Below are 23,790 nucleotides of genomic sequence, written 5' to 3' on the forward strand. Positions count from 1 at the left end.
ATCCAGAAAAAATGAGAACTATACTTCAAAAAGATACATGCATCCCAATATTCACAGCAGCACTATTTACAAGAGCCAAGACATGGAAACAACCCAAGTATCCATCAACAGATGACTGGCTTAAGAAGATGGGGTATATATATATATACATATATATATACACACATGCACGTGAACACACACACACACACACACACACACACACACACACACACACCGTGGAATATTACTCAGCCATAAAAAAGAATGAAATATTACCATTTGCAGCAACATGGATGGACCTAGAGAATATTATACTTAGTGAAGTAAGTCAGACAAAGACCCTCTCTGACTATATGATATCACATATATGTGGAATCTAAAAATAATACAAATGAATCTATATACAAAACAGAAACAGACTCATAGACATAGACATAGAAGACAAACTTATGGTTACCAAAGGGGAAGGAGGAAGGGACAAATTAGGAGTATGGATTAACAGATACAAATTACTATATATAAAATAGATAAGCAACAAAGATTTACTGTATAGCACAGGGAATTATATTCAATATCTTATAATAACCTATAACGGAGTACGATCTGAAGAAAATAAGTGCGTCACCTTGCTGTACACCTGAAACTAACAGAATATTGTGAATCAACTATACTTCAATTAAAAAAAATAGCTTGTTTACTTAGAAAGAAAGAAAGAAGGAAGGGGGGAGGGAGGGAGGAAGGAAGGAAAGAAGGAAAGAAGAAAGGAAAGAGGAAAGGAAAAAGGAAAGGAAAGGAAAGAAAGAGGCACCTGATCCATCATCTCACCTACGTCCTTACCCAGAGCAGGCTTTGACTTCCACTATTAAAAAAAATACATGTGTGTGTGTGTGTGTGTGTGTGTGTGTGTGTGTGTGAAAAAAGTGAAGAAAACAGTGTGAATGGTTTGATCATTTTAGTTTAAAAAAAGATAATTTTATCTGCATATCCTAGCAATAATATACAACTCTTTTTTCCCAGGAAGAAATCAACTGTCAGAAGAAATGGAGTAGAGGTGGGAAAGGGAGCGTTTATGTTGCATTTTGTATCTTTCTGTACTATCTGAATTTTCTAACCATGCATATGTACTACTTTAAGAAAATGTCCATCTGACCGATGAAACTGTAGACCAGTTTGGTTATTTATTTATTATTTATTGTATTATAAAGACTAATGTAAGTTCCTAGTGGCCACATCAATGTTTTGTTCACCTTGCTGCCCAAGATGCTGCCTGGCATAGTAACCTTTTATATTCCCATAAGATAGAAGTTCAGGAAGTATATAAGAATCAATATGATCCACTCCCTAACCCTCTCTGTTGGTTATCAATGCAGTGCCTCTTTCCTCCAAATCTATCTTTCTTTGCCTTGCTTTGTGGTACTGGAGCTGGACCTGTAAAAATTTCTCCTTTGCCAGTTGGCACAATATTAAGCTTTGTCAGTAGGGACAGAGCAATATGAAGTGGTTTCTTTTCCTGGTTCTGGTGTGCTTTTTTCTTCTTGTTCCTGTGACATGTACCTGCTAGCCGTGTGTGAGACAGCCAGTTGTGCTCACCACTTTGCGAGTTTCAGTGGTACCCTAGTGAGTGGATTCCTAGCAAGTCTTGCCAGAACTCCAGTAGGCAGTTTCCTGCTTGCCAGCCTTAGTCTGTGGCCCTTCAGTGAAGTTCACCTCAGTGCCATCCAGTGGCCACAGAAACACCTCTCCAACAAGGTCTGAATCTCGGTCTTGTTGGGGAGTGGCACACTCCAAGTTGAAAATTCTCTTTATTTCTTAGTAGTTAATCCCCTATTACTACTTAATAACTCCTTATATTAAAATTTTCCTGTTCATATTACTGGTATGGTTTCTGGTGCCTAATTGGATCTTTCATGCCCAAATCAAATTAAACCAAAAGAAACCAAGTAAAATCCAGCCAAGTCAACAACAAAAAATTAAATCTATAAATCCATCATAAAACATAAGTTTGTATTATTAAGTTTGATAACACAGAGAAGAGCATGGCATGTAGCCCAACTTGTTAACTAATTGCATTAAAAACTTCCACAAAACAAAAAAACACGGTGTGATGGTTTTGTACTGTGTAAACTAAACTAAGCTAGAACTGTATTTCCCAGAATTCTCTTTCCTCCATGATTCTAGGTTAGGGTTGACTACAGAGAAATTTGTCTAAAATTTGGAAGGCAAAAATGAAGCAGCAGCCATTACACTCTGAAGGTCAGTATAGGATGCCAGGTGCTGCTGTATCTCATACACTTTGTTGCAGATCTGCTGGACCATCTTGATGTGTGGAAAGAACTGTGCTCACATTTCCTGCAGTTCCTTCTGGATCTCTTCCTTTAGCTGCTCCTAGTCAGGGCCAGGCACATGTGTAGCTCCATGGCCAGTAATGCTGCTTCTTTTCCAGGTCACCTGCTTTCTTGAGGTTGGAGGACTTTAAAAGACATACACAGATTCTAGTTTGTCCTTGTTCTTCCCTGTATCATGCCCAGCTTTTCTTCCTGACTGCTGCCCTGATGATCTATAGTGACTTCAGGGCCACAGGCAGACCCTAATTCAAAGCTTTCCATAAACTTCTTCCCCAGCTTCTAAAACAGAATAAAAGCTGGTCCCTATAATAGATTCCTTACTTCCTACCACTCATGGTGCTTCTGCTATGATGATCAAACCCTCACTAATATACACTATAAAACAGATAAATGATCCAGCTTAAAAAAAAAACTTAAGTAATTTGGATTTCTTGAGCAATTGTTTCTACTGTCAATTCTTATTTCCCCTATGTTTCTTATTTATATCTACATAATATCTAAGTTTAAAAAATAGATGTTAAAGTGGGAAAATTTTTAAATGCCATTTTCTTTAACAAATGCTTATGTGAGGGCCCATACGAAGGCTAGTTAGAACCAAGTTTTTTGGTTCCTCTGAGATAGATATGGAGACAAATTTCCTTGGTGGCCTAAGATACAGGAGAGCCTGACCTATTTTTGTAACATTATTCTCCATGCCAGGAGGGGAATAAGATGAAGAACTACTAGGGAGAGTTCTGAGAAGATGAGTATGTATGCATTTAAGAAAAACTAGAGTGGGCCTGGAGATAAGTTTAAGCTGATGAGGGAAAACCAAAAGATGATGCCTAAGCTCCAGATGGTTGTCATTAGTTTCTAAACCCAAATTCATTTGTTTAACATTTTTGAGATTTGTCCTTGTTTCCTGAGCATGCTCAGTATGACCTGCCAGGTCTCAGAAGTGTGAGTCTCACAAATTCCATTTTCTGTTTTAGAAGAGGATGGGAGGGTAAGGAGGAAGAAAGAGGAATGCAAGTGAGTTAGCAGCAAAGAGTTCCTGATTATGGAGAACCTTAGGGTTAAGAACTTTAACTCAGAGACTGTGGACAAATCATTTGAAGTAAAGTTTTTAAAAAACTGAGTTTATCAAGAAATATTTATTGGGTACCTACTAAGTACAGGAGGGGGGCTAGACCTTATCAGTTAGAAATGGTGGATGAAACAAAAAGGACGGGCAGAACAAAAAGAGTAAGAGAATACTGCCAGCATCTAAGGGCATGGATCATTTCATCACTCAGCTAAGGCACTTTATCTGGTGCCTAGTTCTCTACTAAAACAGATCTAGGAATATTTGATAGTCTCTCCTGACTTGGCGCCCATGAAACATGGAGTAGCTTTAGCCAGAAGTCCTTCCATAAGTCCTGGGCTTCCCGAAGCTACCTGCACACAGCTGCACAGTGAGTCAGCCTGGCTATCACAGGTTTATTGCTTCCTACTGTACATTTCAGAAGGACGTATTCAATGTGCTGTTCAGAGTGTGGCTATTTAACTCCTTACAAGTCCTTCATAGGAAAAGAGGGAATAAGAGTTTGCTGGATTTATTTGCCCTAAGAATTAATCTCTCTATGAAAAGGCATGGATAGGACAACTACAATAAATGACAGAATTAAGAAAAGCACTGAACATTCTGGAAAATTTTCAGAAGGTTCATAGAAATTGCCGGTGAAGTTAAATTCTAATTTCTGCCTCCATTTATTTATCTAGCTTGTTCATTTGTTCATTCATTCATTCAACAGACATTTGTTGATTGACACTGGGATACAGCAATGAATAAGACAGACAATATCCCAGCCTCATGAAATTTATTTTCTTTGGTGGGGGAAAACAGTCAAATGTAAACTAACCAACACACAACACAATTTCAGGTGTTATTAAGTGCTCTAAAGAACAATAAAGTAGGGATGGAATGGTGGGGTTATATCTTAGGAGATGATTTAACATTATATATTATATTTTTCACATATAGCATGCAATAAACATTATAACAAACATAACCACAGATATGTCTTAGATACACTAAGGGGACGCGATTGATGTAGTTCCATGATAAATCAAACTGAATACATCTATATAAATCATAATGACTTATATATAGACCAATGAGACTTACCCTATAGAAAGCACTGGTCAAAGGGAGTAATGCTGCAGCAATGTTATATTCTTCTAAACTTGAACAATCCTTAAACAAAACAAAGAGAAATGAGATTAGGACATTTACCAGAAATCACAAATATGTGGAAACAAAAATCTATGATACATTATTTACTGTCCTAAGGGGTTTTTACTTTTATTTCAAATTGTCATTAAGGCTTACCTAGATAAGTGTGAAAAAAAAGTATGAAAAAATACTGTCCCGAAGCACATTGTTTTTTTAAAAAAAAAATATTTTATTTTTTTAATTAAAAAAAAAAATTCTTTTTTTTGCTCGTGCCACGTGGCATGTGGGATCTTAATTCCCCGGCCAGGGATGGAACCCATGGCCCCTGCAGTGGAAGCATGAAGCCTTAACCACTGGACCACCAGGGAAGTCCATTCTTTTAGAAATGATATAAAAATACATTTGAGAAAGATGTTTTCATACACTATTGGTGAGTAGCTACTTTTACTTTCCTGTTTTACAAAAGTTGTGTTTACAGCTGTGCATATTTGTCCAAAAATTTTTGGAGGAGGTTTTAGTATATTTAACTACTATATTTCATTGAATCTGAGATACACATTTTCTCCCCACATTTTAACTTCTCTGAGACTGGGATGTATGTTATAATTGAAATAATATATTTTTTCTTAGTCTTACACATGAAGGGTTTATAAAATTCTGTTATTGATCAGGCAAGAAATACCACTGATGCCAAAACCCCTTGGGTGAAATGTTGCTGGGGAATGGGACAGTCAGAAAATCTCAGTGGGAATGTAAAATGGTGCAGCTGCTAGGAAAACAGTATGGCAATTCCTCAAAAATTGAAAAGTAGAATTACCCTATAATCCAGAAATTCTACTTCTGGATATATACCTAAAACAACAGTGACTTGAACAGACATAGGGGGGCCATGGCCTGGAACAATGCTCAAGGGTAATACCCTTAGAGAGGTCAGGTATAGTAATTTCAGCCCCAACCTTAGACAATATAACTATCGCCATCAAAATGCAAATACATCAGCTATTCATATGTTTGTATGAATTGATTTTAAACTCACAGAGCTGAGACCTTAATACCAATTATTCCAATGCAATTCCTCTACTTTTCAGATGAGAAAAAGAGGCCTAGATGTCAGCCAGTACTGGAATTTAGATTTATCTACCTATCAGCCTGGTGCTTTTTCCTCTAAACACCGCCTTTTGTACTTGATTACTTTCCTCATATTCTTGAGGAGGCGGATATGAGTTTTCTGAGCTGCCAGCACTGATTTTGGAATGTGAGGGAGGGAGTATAGGCCTCAACAGCAGAGCAGTTGGAGGCTTAAAGCTGCAAAAGGGCACTGGTGCCAGGGACAGGGCCCCTAGAAAAAGGAGAAAGAGTCAGAAGCAAAGAGAAAATACACCATAGACAACCTTGGTCTATTTCAAAATACTACTATGGCTTGGCAGGGCTGAGGGTGTAGTTCTGCCCTGAGGAAAAAAAGGAGGAAACTTTCTTTCAGAAGTCATGGCCCGAAGGCAGGCATCTCTTCTAATGCTAGTCTTGCTTAGCATGAGCACATTTGGTATTATGATCTGCTAAAAGAGTTCTTAATAGAATTTCATGCATTTTTAACTATGAAAAACACAGCTATAGAATACACTGAATGTCCAACTCCAGAAAACACTGAAACAATACTGGGTTACAAGACAAATCTCTGTAATAAAGTATCATTCTCATATACGTGACATTCTTTGACCCAATTTAAAAAAAAACTAAAAGATAGGCTCAAACTTCCTATACTGTCCTAAAAATAATAGTTCTAATTAATTCACCACACAGAGTAAACATTTATTGGATAAATGAATAAGTGAATGAATAAAGGAATAAATTCAAGAAGAGAGAGAAATGAGGAGAAGCAGCTAAGGACAGAAACCTGGGAAAGATATATTTATAGAGAAGGAATAAAGGAAAATCAAGATGGGAAAGAAGTAGGAGAAAGCAGTACTATAGTTGTCAAGAGAAGAAGAAACGACCAATAGTTTTGAAGTCTCCAGAGAAATTCAGTAAAATGAAGATTGAGAAAAAGCCAAGAAACTTGTGAATCAAAGACGTCACTGGTGACATGATGAGGGTATAAGTGAGTAGAGTAAAAAAGGCCCTGAGTGTAAATGCTCATAGTTGTAAAGGGAAGGAAGCTGTTTGAGGAGTTATGACATCCAAATGGGTAGCTGAATGAATCTTGGTAGGGCTGAACCAGATGAATACTAAGATTCTATGTAATCCTTTGATTCTATACGAATTAGAAGGGACCTAAGTACACCAAGGAGGAAAATCCAAGGGAGAGAGAGCTGAAAAAGAAAGGTCACTGATAGAACAAGGTCTCTGTGATATGGCTGCTAATCAATATGGTCCCCATTTCTAAGGGGGAAACATCTCATTTCCATAAAAAGCAAATAAACAGAATTTATATTAACCAGCAGGATCTCTGAATATTTCAGCAAATATAACTTATTAGGAGAGAGAAGCTTGGTTCTACAACGGAGACTCAGGTCTACCTAAGAGGCTTCCATGGGAAAAGCGGGGAGAGTGTCCTCAGACTGTTGTGCAAACACTAGTTTTATTGAGTACTGACAGCTGTTACTTGGGGGGAAATTGGGGAAATGCTGGGTAAACAAAATAAAGTGTGATGTTTTTGTTTTAAAAAACTGTAGGACTTCTCAGGGCTTTATACTGTGACTGGATGAAGGGAATTTGGTGGCAGCATTTCCAACCTAATTTGACTAAGAACATTTCTTTTAGAAAGCAATTGAAATATATATATATATATTTAAATTGAGGGCAATTGCTATTTTATTATTATTATTATTTTAAATTATTTATTTATTTATGGCTGTGTTGGGTCTTCGTTGCTGTGTGCGGGCTTTCTCTAGTTGAGGCGAGCGGGGGCTACTCTTCGTTGCGGTGCACAGGCTTCTCACTGCGGTGGCTTCTCTTGTTGCGGAACACAGGCTCTAGGTGTGTGGGCTTCAGTAGCTGTGGCACACGGGCTCAGTAGCTGTGGCGCATGGGCTTAGTTGCTCTGCGGGATGTGGGATCTTCCCGGACCAGGGATCGAACCCGTGATCCCTTCATTGGCAGACGGATTCTTAACCACTGCGCCACCAGGGAAGTCCAGAAAAATATATTTTGAAAAAATGATTTAATATCATAAAAAATCTTCTGAGAGCACTCCAACCAAAAGATCATTTAAAAACTTAAGTTATGAGCTTTTATTTCTTGACTTATGGTCATATACTGACAGGCATTTTTACTGTAAAGAACTAAAAATGCTAGGTAATATATTTTAAAATCTTTAATGCAAGGCAATGAACTGGCAAGAAAGTAAGGAACACTCAGGCCAAAATATAAGTTAAGTGGGAACCTGGAGAGATACAGCACTAAAGTGCAATTTTACCTTAAGTACAGTTGGTGAGCAAAGTAAATTTGAGTATTAGTTTTGATCAACTCAAAGGACTGAAAAGATAGGAGACAAACCCCAGCACTCGCTAAAGGTAGGAAGTCCATTAGGAGAACTACCTTATGGTAGGGACCCCCTAGGGCCACCTGAAACACCAGATGGAAAGTCTGAGATATAAAACGATAATTCAGCAAGGGAAGTAATGAATATGTGAGTAAATTAAGCATACACTGACTATATAAAACACAAAAATAATGTCTTTCAGTATTAAAGAAAAATAAGATACAACTAAAATATACAACCACGGTAGCACAGACATTGTAAGGTGGTGGACTGGAGCTGGATTTTGATAAATTAAACGTTTAAATTTCTATGTGTTATTGCCAAAGGAACAGAATGGGTTACAACTTCTAAACTAGTGGGGGAAAAAGTGGTCTGAAAGAAAAATAACCCAAAGGAAAGCAAGAAGGAGGAAAAGAAACTCAGAAAAAGGAAACAATCAAAAAAGAACAAAATAAGATAGTAGGAATAAATAAAAATATAATAGCAGAAATAGACCAAATACTCTGGTTAAAAGACAATTATTGTAAGAAGAAATGGGAAGATGTTGGTAAAAGAGTACATATAAGATGAATAAGGTCTGAGAATCTGATATATAACATAGTCACTATAGTTGATAATACTGTATCATATAATTAAAATTTGCTAAGAAAGTGGAACTTAAGTATTCTCACCCCTCCCCCAAAAAGGAAATCTGTGAGGTGATGGATGTGTTAATTAATTCGATTGTGGGAATCCTTTCACAATGTATGGTATATTAAGTCATCACGCTGTACACTTTAAATATGTTACAGCTTTATTTGCCAATTATACCTCAGTAAAACTGGAAAAAGTATATAGGCCATGTAGGAAAACACCACACCTTTTTCCTATTCTCTGTCATCTCCATGGATTTTATAAAATAATCCCAGAATATGGCAAAAAGGGTGAATCATCTTTTTCTTCCTGACTTATTCCTCACCCTCTTGCTTAGGACACTGCTATGCACAAGAATGTCATCCCCTGTGTCCTAGCACATCTGAGTTTCTTTAACAGAAATGCCTTGCATGTTTCTGAAGACTGTCATGAGGCCCAAGGCAATAAAGTTCAACAGACTTAAGCTGTAATCTTCTCCTAAGGAAATGGCTGGGATGCCAAGATGCCTTTTGACTTTGATTTCACAGCAGGGCTTCATTTGTAATGATGCTGTCCAAACTTTAAATGACAACAGCTGTGATATGAAGTCCCACACACTCATTTATAAAAATTTCCCACAAATTAAAAAAAAATTAAACAATGGGGAATTTCAATCCATGACCAATTAGCAGGGAACAGGCAATCATAAAACATTTAGGGGCTATTTATTATCTTATAAAATGTTTACACATTGTAGTGCATGTCTCAAACCTGAGCGCCAGTCAAATGCTGATTGCAAAATATAAATATAAAATTCTTTGCAAATCACGTTAGAGATATTCTAAGTTAATTAGATTGAAAAATGGAAAAAATTTTGAAACAGTAAGTACAACTATTGACATAGCAATAGCATTCCGGAATAGTGCAGTTATCTGTTGGGGAATCAGTCCATAAATACACATCCTGAAATCCCCTGTGTTTTGGCCACGTAATAGCAAAGTAGTTACAGACATACCAGACAATTTATAAGCCTGCAAGGACTTGAATGACTATACATGTTTTATTCTTAACTTTGCTATGCAGCTTACCTTTAATTTTCCTCCTACAACTGAAGAGTGAGCCCTGCAATCTTAATTTCTCATTACCCTCAATTACTTCATATTTTGATTTGCATACCTTTGGACTGTCACGACCAGCATTCCCATTTTTGTAAAACTTTGGAACCTCTCAAAAACGATATAGGTAAACATTAAAGAAAAAAATAAGACTGAAAGGCAGAATGTCTTACAAAACTGACTTTTCTTGAGTTTAGACTTGATATAGCTCAGAAAAAAAATTTTTTGAATTGTCCAAAACACTGAGAACATTTGTATCTTCTACGTAGGGACAAAAATTAAAACTACCAAAGCCCCAAATACCTCTGTATATCATGTTAGTCTCCTGCTCAAAAATGTCAGCTATGTTCTGACCATTACAGGATAATGACCAAACTCTTCTGCCAAACTTGTAAACCCTCCGTGGTGTGGACCCATCTCCACACTTACCCAACCATATGGCCCTCTTGCTATAAGCCACAGGTCTAGTCAGTCTGCTTTATTTATCATCTTCTATTCTATATCATAATTACCTCCTACCACATCTAATACCCCTAGAATAGCACCCATGCCTTGCTTTATCATTTACACTCTTCCTCCTTGGCACCTCCATATGCATGCCCTCGTGTTTTCCCACCCTTTCTAAGTACGGTGCTAAGTACAAAATAAGCAGTAGGACTCATTGTTTCGGCCTCAGGTTACATTTTAATGCTAAATCTACGAATATAACCATTGAGGATGTATCACAATTTTGAACACTATGGTTATTTAATATGTACCATTACTCCCATTGAGATAGAAGATGAATGCTAGACTTGACAAATAATATCAAGCTTTGCTTTAAGTTTTTGAGTGAATGGCACAAGTCCGCTTCAATTTTATGTCTGGAAACTAGGACACTGCACCTGGCATATAGTAATAATAGTTAACATTTATTGAATGCTTACTAAGTATCAAACATATTTTCAGTATGAATTTACAGAAATTATTTCATTTAATTTTTACAGCACCTCTAGGAGGTAGATACTATAATTATATCCATTTTGTTGATGAAGGAACTGAGTTTCTCAGAGGTTAAATAATTGCCTGAGATTATATGGGCACAAATGACAGAGCCAGAGCTCAAACCCAGGTAGTCTCACTCCAATGTTTGTGCTTTAAAGCTCTATGCCCCGTTGTCTCTCAAATGCAACTGAATCTAAAGGTGGCATCTGTGGAAACATATAATTCAGGCAAGAGAAGAAATTTTCCACTAATTATAAATAATTTCCTCAAAAGAGGCTGAAGCTATACTACATCTGTGAAAAAGCAATTGAAAACTTAAAATGTGGCTGCTAAAATTAAAATGCAAAGGAAGGGCTGGAAGTTAATTTTTTTTCCCTCATGGTATCCTTTTATTTCATCTCTATCTTCATAATTTCTTAAAAAATTAAGAAATACAAACGATCATGTCAAAGCTTCTAAAATACGCCTAATAGGAGTGCTGGAAAGAGAGGACAAAGTAGGTAGAAGAAAGCAAAAGAAAAAATAAAAAGAATTTTGTCTTCATAAGCAAAGAGTCCAGTGAGTGTCAAATAGGACAAATGAAAAAAGATATTTGGTACAATGAATAAAATGTGGTATACTCATACAAAACAATACTACATGAAAGTGAAAATAAATGAATTATAATTATATCCAAAATCATGGATGAATCTCCCAAACAAAACTTTGATCCAGAGAATCAAGGCAAAAAGAACACATCACCACCATACCATCATCATCACCAGTCACTGCTGATGTCACACATCCTTAATTAACACTGGCCTCTATCTCTATTTACCACATCAAACACACCACTGTAAACATGCAGGATTTCATAAAGTCTACTATAGCAATGTCAAAGGATTACTTTTATCAAATCATACTGACAAAGGAAAATCTAACAAAATCAGGTCAAGTGAAAAAAAGATCACCAGTTTGGATGATTTTATGCTAAGGGTTTTAAAAGAAAATGATTTGATGTCAGAGGATTAAAGGGAGTCCCTTAAGAAAAATAATGAAGGCTTTAAATATTTTTGCAAAATGATCATCTTTGGGACAGTGCTGTAAAAGCCAAACATAAAGTAAGTCATAATGCTATTTCGTTAGGAAAATTATTTTAAATACCTTTCCCTTCCCCAGACAAAAGTGAGATTCATACTTTGGTTCTAAAAATATCAGCATATGGTAAAAATTATAACCTAAATATCTGTTAAAATTTTATATTTCTTCTTTGAAATATAATGTATCAAACAAACCATTCCCCCACTATTTGGTATGAAATTTTAGTTCCTATTTTGTATGGATTTACTGGTGGTGATAGTGAAAATCAGTTCTACTCTTAATGATCTAAAGGATGCAGGAGTGATGGTCTCTGTCATATCTCTATTTAATTCTCCAGTCTTGTGTCTGTAGAAACTAGACAGATCTGGAGGATAAAAGCAGACTACAGCAAATTCAATCACACAGTAGCTCCAATGGCAGTTTTATAATAAAGATGTTTTGTCTTTGCTACAGCAGATTATCATGGTCGTGGGTATGTTGCATGCAATCACTGATGTGGTGAATAAGTTCTTTTCTATCTCTATCAGAGAGGAGGATCTGAATTTGGACCATTTGAACATCATATAGAATATTATGCTGATCTACTACATTGATGACATCATGCTAATCAGGCTGGATGAGCAAGAAGTGGCTACCATGTTGGAAACCTTGGTGAGACATGCACTCCAGAACATGGGAGATAAACCTTATAAAGGTTCTGGCCTGCTGGGACATCTCATTCAAAGTAAAGGACAATTTGTTGCATCTTGTATCTCCCATCATGAGGAAGGAAGCAAAAATTCTGGTAGGCCTCTTCGGGCTATGAAGGAAGCATATTCCACATCTGGGATTACTGTACAGGCTCATACCAGGTGACACAAAAAGCTACCAGCTCTGAGTGGGGCCCAGAAGAAGAAAGGGCTCTGTAGCAGATCCAGGAATTAAAAAGCCCTGCTTACCATCACAGTCAGTGACCCACTTAGAGAATTTGCACTTTCCATTGCTGTAACTCTGAGTTGTGCAAGGTTATAGATTCCAGTCCCCAAAGGAGAAACATTTCTACCAGGGGACAAAACAAGAATCTCATTAATCTATAAACTACAGCTGTCACCAAGGCACATTATACTCCTAATGCCCAGAAATTGGCAGACAAGAGGAACCATAATTTTTTTTTAACATCTTTATTGGAGTATAGTTGCTTTACAATGGTGTGTAAGTTTCTGCTTTATAAAAAAGTGAATCAGCTATATGTATACCTATATCCCCATATGCCCTCCCTCTTGTGTCTCCCTCCCACCCTCCCTATCCCACCCCTCCAGGTGGTCACAAAGCACCGAGGTGATCTCCCTGTGCTGTGTGGCTGCTTCCCACTAGCTATCTATTTTACATTTGGAGGAGCCATCGTTTTGGCAGAAATAACTGAACCTGAATGCCAGGGAGGTAGGGCTAATGTCACATAACGGGAACAAGGAGGAATATGTTTGGCACCCAGTTAAGTCCTTGGGTACCTCTTGGTACTTCCTTGCCAAATTCTGATGGAAAATGAACAAGTGCAGCAACCCTAGGATGAGAAACACAAAGGGACCAGAGACTAAGACCCCTCCAGGATGAGGGTCTGGGTCATAAGAAGGGAAGTTAGCATCATTTGCAATCCTACAATCAGCTACATCTGCAGGGGCAAACGTTTTTCCCACTTACCCTCTTCTGAGTTTCCCTCAGCAAGAAAGGCACACTAGAATTCTGGAGGAACTGCTCCTGAATACCTATGAAGAAGCGGAGGCGAGCAGCACAAGGGATGAACATGAGAATGCCTTATCCAAACACCCCTTCAAGGGAGGACTTGTTGCCTCCATGACTGGCAGTGCTGTCAACAGCCCTTCCCGAAGCAGCAAATATTCAATGACTGATTAAGGTGTGGGTCCATACGCAGCCATTCTGACTTAACGTGGGACAACTTCAGCTCCAGAACTTTGTGTGGGTTAGGCTGAGGCTATCCTTGAGCTCACAATATTGCCTGACTTCCCCTTTTGCCCAATTCTATTTATTTTCCCTCCCTCCCACAGGTGTTGATCCAAAGACCACTCTCTAACAAACATCCTTTGCACTAAACTCTGCCTCAGAATCTGTTTCCAACCTGAAACAACTTCCTAATAAAGTAGTAGCACACACTGTTTTCTGGGGAACCCAGGCTAAGAGAGATCTGTAGTTTGAAAAGCTCACTATTGGCTATGGGACAATGAATGCATTTGGGCAGGAACAAAAGTGGATGTGGGAAGAATGCTTAGATGGGTATTAAAACAATCTAAGTGGGATGATGGTAGTTTTGATTGGGGTATTACAGGTGGAGGTAGGAGACAAGTGGATCGAGTTAAAAGGTTTTTATGGGGGTAAAAATCAGTATAACTTGGTGTTAGAGATGAAGGAGAAGAAGGTGTCAAGGATTACTCAGGTTTTAGTTCGCGTAACTGGATCAATGGTCGTGCCATTTGCCAAGATTAGGGACAATGGAAGGGAATCAGGTTTGAGGGTTGAGGGGTAAAGGAAATGCATGATCATGACTTCAGTTTGTAACCATTAAAGCTGAGCGTCTTTGACACATGAAAACGAGATACCAGGTATCCAGTTGGATATAAAGGTGTAGCTCAGAGAAAAGGTCTGGAGTAGAAAAATAAACTTACGAGTCATCAACATGTAGGTGGTAGTTTAAGTTGTGGGTGTGAAAGAGACCATCCTTGAAGTGAGTATAGAATGAGACAAAAATAAATAAATAATACAAGGCTTTAAAAATTAAAGGCCAAGTGGAGAAGGATGAGCTTTCAGAGATGGAGAAGGAATGGCCAGAAAGGTACGAGGATATGTAGAAAACGTTGCATCATGGAAGCTAAGGAAAGAGAGTGCTTCAAAAAGAAATTCTAATTGATAAACTGCTTCCTCTATCTTCAAAGCATGGAAAAGCCAGTGGACTTAACCACGAAGAGATAACATGAATAATTTATATACTTTACATAGTTTCAAGGTAGCTACTATAACATATTTTTTGTTTGCTTTCCTATATTCCCCTTCCCCTCAAAAAGACCGTAATTTAAATTCCTGTGGCAAAAAAAGAAAGTGAATTATAAATCTGCCACATTTAGAATGGCTAATCTGTCACATTTAGAAGGACTAATAAATAAAACCTACAGAAAAGCCTTCTACATTAGAAAAGCCTTCATGTATATAAGTGAGGTTATGAACAAAAACAAACACCTCTTTTTAGCATTTTTAAATCCATAGGTTAGGGACTTCCCTGGTGGTCCAGTGGTAAAGAATCCGCCTTCCAATGCAGGGGACGCGGGTTCGATCCTTGGTCTCAGAACTGGGATCCCACATACCTCAGGGCAATTAAGCTCGCGTGCATCAACGAGAGGGCCCACGTGCCGCAAACTACAGAGCCCGTGCACTCTGGAGCCCACGCGCCACAACTAGAGAGAAGCCCATGCTGCAACAAAAGATCCTGCATGCCTCAACGAAGACCCTGCGTGCCACAACTAAGACCCAACGCAGCCAAAAAAATAAATGAAAAAAAAATCCATAGGTTATCATTATGCTGCTTTTATAATATAAGCAAAAGATAAAATAATCAAATACTTATATAACCAAGTACTGCAAATAACTAGAGACAATTTTCTTCATGATTTATGTTGTAAAAGCAATGATAACATAAGATCAGAAAAAAAACTTAACTCGCTCTTATTTTCAATAATATTCTGGAATGCCATTGTGAAGAGTTAAAAATGGACATTGGCAGAAAATTTTTAAATTGTAAGACTCATTGGCAGCATTATTTATGAAAATCTTTTTGAAAGTCAAAATCAGTTTCCACACAATGAATGAAATATGTGAAAAGTGAGACGCAATTAACCACATCTCACCATCCTTAAATATAAATAGGCAAGGAATTATCAATCCTATGGTTAAATACACTTTTTTTCTGCTGCACTGATAAGAAAGACACTCAGTAAAATGTAAAGTGTTACCTAAGGTCAGGATAGTAACATGAAAGCATTTCTGGGAATCCTAAAAAAACAATGTTTGCAAATTCTGAACTTATTTCTTAAAGATAACATAAAACTAGACACTGGTCAGAAAATCAACCCCCTCTGGATTGGCTTTGGCCTTCTCAACCCTGCGCCCTCACTTTCACTGGCAAAGGTCACCACCTGTGATCTCTTACTTGCCAACCAAATGGATTATGTTTAGACATTTAATTTAACCTCTATACCATTTGTTAAGATTAAACACATATTTTCTCTTTTTTAAAAACTATTTTCCTTTAAAAAAAACTCACAAACTTTCTTTATAAAAGATCTAGGAAAGGCAGGTAAGTGAAAAAAAAAAAAGAAAAATATCTTGTCATAAATCCCACAACCTTTAAACAACCAATGTAACACTTTGGTGTCTATGCTTCCTATTTTTCCAAGTCACAAATTGTATATTTATTCATATAATTTTTTTTTTTTTTTGCGGTATGCGGGCCTCTCACTGCTGTGGCCTCTCCTGCTGCGGAGCACAGGCTCCGGACGCGCAGGCCCAGCGGCCATGGCTTACGGGCCCAGTCGCTCCGTGGCACGTGGGATCCTCCCGGACTGGGGCATGAACCCGCGTCCCCTGCATCGGCAGGCGGACTCCCAACCACTGCACCACCAGGGAAGCCCTATTCATATAATTTAACTTTACTTTTATATAGTCATTTCATCTTTAAAAAAAAATTAATTTTTCTTCCAGTTTTATTGAGATACAATTGACGTACAGCACTGTGTAAGTTTAAGGTATAGAGTATAATGATTTGATTTACATACATCACGAAATGATTATAACAATAAGTTTAGTGAACATCCATCATCTCATACAGATATTAAAATAAAGAAATAGAAAAAAAGTTCTTCTTTCTTGTGACAAGAATTCAGGATTTACTTTCTTAACAACTTTCAAATATAACATACAGCAGTGTCAATTATATTTATCATATTATACATTACATTCCTAGTACTTATAACTGGAATTTCATACCTTTTGACTGCCTTCATCCAATTCCCCCTCCTCTGACCCTCCACCTCTCGTAACCACAAATCTGATCTGTTTTTCTCTGAGTTTGTTTGTTTTTGAAGTATAATTGGCCTACAATACTGTTAGTTCCTGTTATACAACATAGTGATTTGATACTTCTATATATTTCAAACTGATCACCATGAGAACTATAAGTCTAGTTATGCTATGTCACCAAAGATATTGTTACACAGTTACTGACTATATTCCCCACAATATACATTTCAAACTATGCCATTTATTTTGCATTTATTTTGCAATCTCCGTCACCTACTTCTTCCCCTACCCCCCCCATAAACACACTGTTACAACCCTGCATTTTTACTCACCTCCCCCTGCATTTACTGTTTTTGACAACATAGTTTACATTTTTTTTGTTTTGTGTATCCCTTAACTACTTATCACGTATAGATGATTTTTACTACTTTTGCCTTTTAACCTTCCTACTAGCTTTACACGTGGTTGATTTACTACCTTTACTGTATATTTGCCTTTACCAATTAGATTTTTCCTTTTGTAATTTTCATGTTACTCATTGTGGCCTCCTCTTTTTCAATTAGAAGAAGTCCCTTTAATATTTCTTGTAAAGCTAGTTTGGTGGTGTCAAACTCTTTTAGCTTTTGTTTGTAAAACTTTTGATCTCTCCATCAAACCTGAATGAAAGCCTTGCTGGGTAGAATATTCTTGGTTGTAGGTTTTTCCCTTTCATCACTTTAAGTATATCATGCCACTCCCTTTTGGTCTCAGAGGCTAGATCCTGGGGCAGCTGCCTGAGGCGTCCAAGGTGTCTCAGAACTAGTGCTGGCCCGCTGGTGGGTGGAGCTGGGTCCCAGGGTCTGTGACTGCAGGGCCCTGGGGGTCCCAGGGCTAGTGCTGGCACACTGGTATGTGGGGCCAGGACCTGGACCCCCTGGTAGACTGGGCTACATTCCAGGGTGGCTGTAGGCTCAGAGGCTCTTAAGGCAGCCAGCCTGCTGATGGTGGGGCTGGGTCCTAGTGCTAATAATTTACAGGGAAGATTCCAAAATGGCGCTTACCAGCACCAGTGTCCAGGTGGCAGAACAAACTCAGAATGGCTGCCGCCAGTATCTATGTCCCCAAGGTGAGCTCCAGTTGCCTTCTGCCTCTCTGGGAGGCTCTCCAAGATCAGCAGGTGGGTCTGACCCAGGCTCCTTTCAAATTACTGCTTCAGCCTTGGGTACTGGAGCATGTGAGATTTCATGTGCGCCCCTGAAGAGTCTCTACTTCCCAGAGCCTTCTCACTCTCCTGAAAGTAAGCCCTTCTGGCCTTAAAAGCAAACATTCTGGGGGCTCATCTTTCCAGTGTAGGACTCCCGGGATGGTTAGCTCAATGCGGTACTTGGACCACTCACTCCTTGGGAAGAACCCTGGTAATTGTAATTATCCTCCCATTTGTGGGTTGCCCACCTGGCAATATGGGTCTTGACTACACTGAGTCTCCTGTCCCTATCACTTTACTTGTTGTGGTTCCTTCTTTATATCTTTAGCTGTAGAAAATCTTTTCTGCTAGTCTTCTGATCTTTCTCATCAATAGTTGTTCTGTAAATAGCTATAATTTTGGTGTGCCTGTGGGAGGAGGTGAACTCACAGTCTCCCTACTCTACCACCTTGGCCTGCATTCTTCCTAGTCACTTCGTTCTTAAATTAATTTCCTACCTTGGCTACTATGACCCCATTTTCTCCTTACACCTTTTCTCCTCTTAAATCTATGACCCTTTCATCTCAATGTTTATAAGTTTTATTATTCTGCTCACCCCTTAAATGTCAGTATTTCTCAGGTTTTTTTCCCCATCCTTAGATCTCCTCTCTTATAGTACCTACTTTCCTTAGGCTGGCTCAACCATTTCTATGAGATAGAGTGCCACTGTATTTCCAGCCTAGACAACTCTCCTCAGCTTCAGCCGACTGGGCTCTTCCAATTTGTTGTAGAGACCTCAAACTCAATATATCTTAAACTGAATTATCTCCACCCCTCACATATACCTTCAAGCCTGACACTCTTCCATACTATCTTGGTAAAGCATCTATTCAGTCGACTAGCCAGAAACCTTTTCTATTGCATCATACTCTCACATTCACTCAGATATCAAGTTGATGCTTCCAGTGTTATCCTGCTTCCATTTATCCATCCAACAAATATCTTTAGTTGAACTAGGTACATTGCACTGGGGGCTCTGAATTAAACAGTTATATAATCATTGCCCTCTTTTTTTTTTTTTTTTTTTGTTGTACGCGGGCCTCTCACTGTTGTGGCCTCTCCCGTTGCGGAGCACAGGCTCCGGACGCGCAGGCTCAGCGGCCATGACTCATGGGCCCAACCACTCCGCGGCATGTGGGACCCTCCCGGACCAGGGCACGAACCCGTGTCCCCTGCATCGGCAGGCGGACTCTCAACCACTGCGCCACCAGGGAAGCCCATCATTGCCCTCTTGAAGCTGAATCAAATACTGTTAATTCTGTCTTTATCACATTTGTCATCTCTTCCCTCTTCTTCATATTTACCCTTTGTTTGGGCTTTCACCACAGGTATAACTTCTTTACTCCAACCAATTTCTGAGTCTTTGGGGAGTTCTGTATCAGAACTCAGAATGCTTCTCTGTTTTCCCCCATCTTCCTAATTTCAGCTTTCTCATGTCTGAAAAATCAGTTAACACTTGTTCATGTGCTGTCTTTTAAAATTTTGTGCTAACATTTCTTTACCTGTTTTCTTTGTCCCTGTAGAATTGTGTTTATCTTTTAAAAATCCCTCTACTATCCCTTTTAGTTGAGTTTCAGAAGGGAAATGGAAATAAATGTGTGGAGATAAGTGACCAGGCGCCCCAAATCAAGTCATTCTAGAGTTTATAATTTCTAGAAGTTTCTCTATGCCACCATTTTTAGAATACTTTAATATCTCTTCCTTCACATTTCCTAGCTATGTGATTTTCCAGCAAGAAAATTCGAAATAGCCTCTAGTTCATTCCTTAAAAAAAATTATTAGTATCTTATATAGTCATCTAGTCACCGAGGAAATAGTAAATAAAATTCAGTAAGTAGGTAGATGTATTAGGACTGTATAGCAACCATGTACAACTCATTAGGCAACAATGTGCAAATATTAGTGACATACCTTGGGCCTTAAATCTCAGGTGGAAATTAGGTCTAATTTTTTATTTTGGAACACTAAAGCCTACCTGCCAAATGATTGGCATGACAGCCTATCAGAAAATTCTTTCTGATCTTAATTAAATATTTTAGAGAACTATGAATGTTTCTTCTACAAAACTTTTGGAATGAACACACACAAACACACATACACACACAGAGCCATGGTATTTTTGAAAGGATATGAGAGTTAACCTTGAAACTGAACAATCAACCAAATATTTACTTAATTCCTATTCCTTAGGGGAAAACAAATCACACCACTGGCCGGAATTCTCTGAAAAAAAAAAATCAGACCTTTTCTTTCTAGGTGTAGTTTTCCTAAATAACACACAAACATACAAAATAGAATTCAGCTAGCTGAGAAAAGGCAGTAAGGGCTGTAGAAACTGAAAAGGTGCTGGACATGAGGAGAGAAGTGGCAAGGTTACTAGAAAAAAGAGAGGAATCCTTGTCGGAGAAGACACATCAGGAATAATTTTTTTTTTTTTTAATGAAAAGACAGGAAGAATCGGGATGGGGAAAGAATATATTCTAAGTTGGGCAACTAAGCTTTGTACAGGAGTAGGGGAGGAAGGTACAGGAGGGAAAGGCAAAAGCAGGCCAAGCTCCTGACACAGAGAGGAGTTATCAGTTTTGAGTGTAGTTTATAAGACCCAACATGGACACTCTGGGCACTAGTATAAGCACACATGTGCCTTAGTAGATACCTAGTCTGTCTTTCAGAGCATACACATAAAGGAATTTTGTGATCAGGCTACAGGTGATTAGACTCTCCTCTACTAGATAAGGTTTTTATTCCTTTATATGCGAAAAAAGACATCATCTAAGAGTTCCTTACCATTTTACCTTTTTATCCCTGAGATTTTAGTGCTGTACAGAAAAGTTGTCCTTCAAAGCACTGGTTTGAAAAGACTAGCTGCAGAAGAAGGCCTATTTTCTGAAACAAAATTGATTGGCTAGTAGAGAGTGAGTTTGGTTGTGGTACTCAGTGCCTTTATTTCAGAATGGTAAGTGTCAGGTGAGTGGCACCCCAGTCAGGGAAGTATGAAGTGGAGAAAGGCCACGTCTTTCTAATGTTTTGGTGTTCTGTCAGGGCTCCACAACTGCTCCTTCCCTTAATCCTCCCACTCATTGTGTACACTGCCACATTTCCTTCTTTCTCTTCTTCAGCTTGCCTCTCCTCTCTTCTTAGTCTATTTGCCTATGATACCATTTCAGAAAATTGAGGTCCCTGGACCAGCAGTAGTAGTGTGACCTGAGAACCTGTTAAATATGCAAATTCACAGGCTCCACTCCAGACCCACTGAATTAGAAATCTAGGTGTGGGGATCAGCAATCTGTGTGTTAACAAGCTCTCTGGTTATCCCAATACATGTTAAACTTTGAGAATCACCAGCCTACAGTGTACAACTATCCTTTCTGATACAACTGTGAACCATTCTAGAAAAATAGGACTATATTTGACTTGATTTTAGATTTAGGTGAATGTGTGAACAATTTTGTGTTATTCAAATTACTCTACATTTGCTTAAAGTAACCGGCAGCAAATACTTCAGACTAAAATCTAAATGCTTAGAAGAAATAAGTTTATGTTATTTAGTTCATACTTACATGTTTTCATTTTTTCAACCAATAAATATGGGCCTACAAAGTGAAAACTTGCATACGGTCCCTACATGACAGGGCTTACAAGGTAGTGGAACCAGCACAGAGGCCTAACAAGATGTAATGAAAATCAATGTGTTCAGCATGCCACAGGAGAAAGTGAAGTAGAAAAAGTTGTTATGGGAGCATAGATGAGGGAGTGATTCCACCAGAGCAATCAGAAAAGGCTTTATGAATGAGGGGCATCTGAGCTGAACTGGAAGATGAATAGGCTCTTTGGATTAATTTCTCTTACTTATATCTCTAATTGTTTCCTCTTATATGCCAGTTAATGGCTATTTTGCATATGGTTTTAGATGCAGTGTTTAAAAAATATATAAAGGTTAAACATGACGATATATATGTATTCTGTATGGGAAATGAGGCCCAGTGATTTTGGTTTTAAGAAAAGCGTTATTATTTGCCTCAAGACAAGTTTCTAATATTGAGCTAGTTTATGTTTATTTAAACTTTCCTTTAAATAAATCTGAAGAAATGTTTTTATGGTTATAGACCAAAATCTGTTTTATTGTTTAAAGACTATGTGTAGTATATTGGAAAAAGCACAGGACAGAACAACATTAAGACCACATTCTTATTCACAGTGTGTCACTATATGGTGCTGTGGTCTTGAGGAAATTACTTCACCTCTCTGGACCTTAGTTTCTTCATCTAGAAAAGTTTGGACTCGGTGATCTCTGAGGACCTTTATTTTTATTTCTTCTTTGTCAAAACCCTTTTGAATTCCATTTATAATTTCAATTGGTTCAATTATTAAAATATTCATCAAGAAGGGGAATGCCTCTGTTTCTGGCTATCTAGGCAAATATCCTCTACAAATACTTTGGCTACAAAAGTAGATTCCAGAAGCTAGTCGCATGAAGTTTACAGAACACAATGTTAGGCTCAAAATGTGTTCATCACAGACCACATTAGGAAAGAGTGTCCTTAAAATTACATTACTTCATCTCTAACAAGAAGTGTCTCAAGAGGCCATGGCAGTGGTCAAAACCTTGGCTGAATGACTTTCTGTTGTATAATTGACAGAAAAGTCATTCCTCAAACTGTAAAACCTGCTCTGAAACATACCCTAATTAAACAACCACAATAACACAGATAAGGCCAGAACTGAATTTCATAACGGAGAGCATAAGAGATTTAAATCAAGTGGAAGATTTTTTTGCTACAGTGAGACTCTACGAAAACATGGTTAGAATATTTCAGTCCAAATATAATTCTTAGTGCACAGAAAAATAATGACAACTGTTTACTATGGTTGTGAAATTTTGAACCTTTCAAAAAGTTGAGTAACCTTAAAGAATGAAAAGTTATATAAAAAGGAACATGTCTTCTTGACTCTAAAGTAGGTTGTAGACCATTTTCTAGCCTGGCTCCTCCTGGTGCATGGCGGTCATGTTCTGAACTGCGGGAGGGGGGATTTAGTAGTGACCTTTTGGAATGAACCACGTTACTGGCCAAGTGTCTGTACCTAACTGATTTTCCTCACCCTTTTAAAAGTGCAACTCTAATTCCTGGCCCTAAACACCTGCTTAAAGTTCAGCCAATTTCTGCGGTGAGATCCAAGTTAAGTGAATTTCACTGAAGTGTGAAGTGTGAGGCAGACACAGAGTTCATTATCCTGACTGTGGTGATGGTTTCATAGGTGTATACACATGTTAAAAAAGTTATCAAGTTGTACACTTGAAATATGTCCAGTTTATTATATGTTAAAAGTTCAGTTTAAAATGTTACAAAAAAGTACTATCAGTGCTATGGTAAGAGTATATTAAGAGATGAGTACAGGGGCCATTTTGACCTGAGAAAGACAGGAAAGATAAAAGTTGAGCTGAGGCTTGAATGATATGTTCACCAGTTATGGGGGAAATTGAAGGATAGTGGGCATTACAGGACAAAAAAACTGAACAAAGGTACAAAGGCAAAACATAGTTTTGTCATTGTACTGTAAAGAACGTGGCTGAGTGGAATTTAAACTAGTAAGATGACATGTGGTGATAAATACAAGGCTAGAAAGAAAGGCATGGCTTTGATGCCATTCTAAGATAACTTGACTTTACTTTGTAGGTGACTAAAGTTGAAAATTTTATACACATCTGAATTTGC

At 38.1% G+C, this 23,790-nt stretch overlaps 1 protein-coding gene across 1 annotated transcript in view; it reads right to left on the bottom strand.

Annotated features, from left to right (window-relative positions):
- SBF2 (SET binding factor 2) overlaps positions 1-23,790 on the bottom strand; it is a 451,879-nt gene that overhangs the window by 115,758 nt on the left and 312,331 nt on the right. Inside the window, exon 17 of the mRNA XM_029208916.1 lies at positions 4,474-4,542. Coding sequence (XP_029064749.1) covers positions 4,474-4,542 — 69 coding nt within the window. The remainder of the gene's footprint in view (positions 1-4,473; positions 4,543-23,790) is intronic.

The sequence above is a fragment of the Monodon monoceros genome, unplaced genomic scaffold, assembly GCF_005190385.1.
Source record: "Monodon monoceros isolate NGI ecotype Baffin Bay Population unplaced genomic scaffold, NGI_Narwhal_1 Super_Scaffold_7, whole genome shotgun sequence".
NCBI classification, from domain to species: Eukaryota; Metazoa; Chordata; class Mammalia; order Artiodactyla; family Monodontidae; genus Monodon; species Monodon monoceros.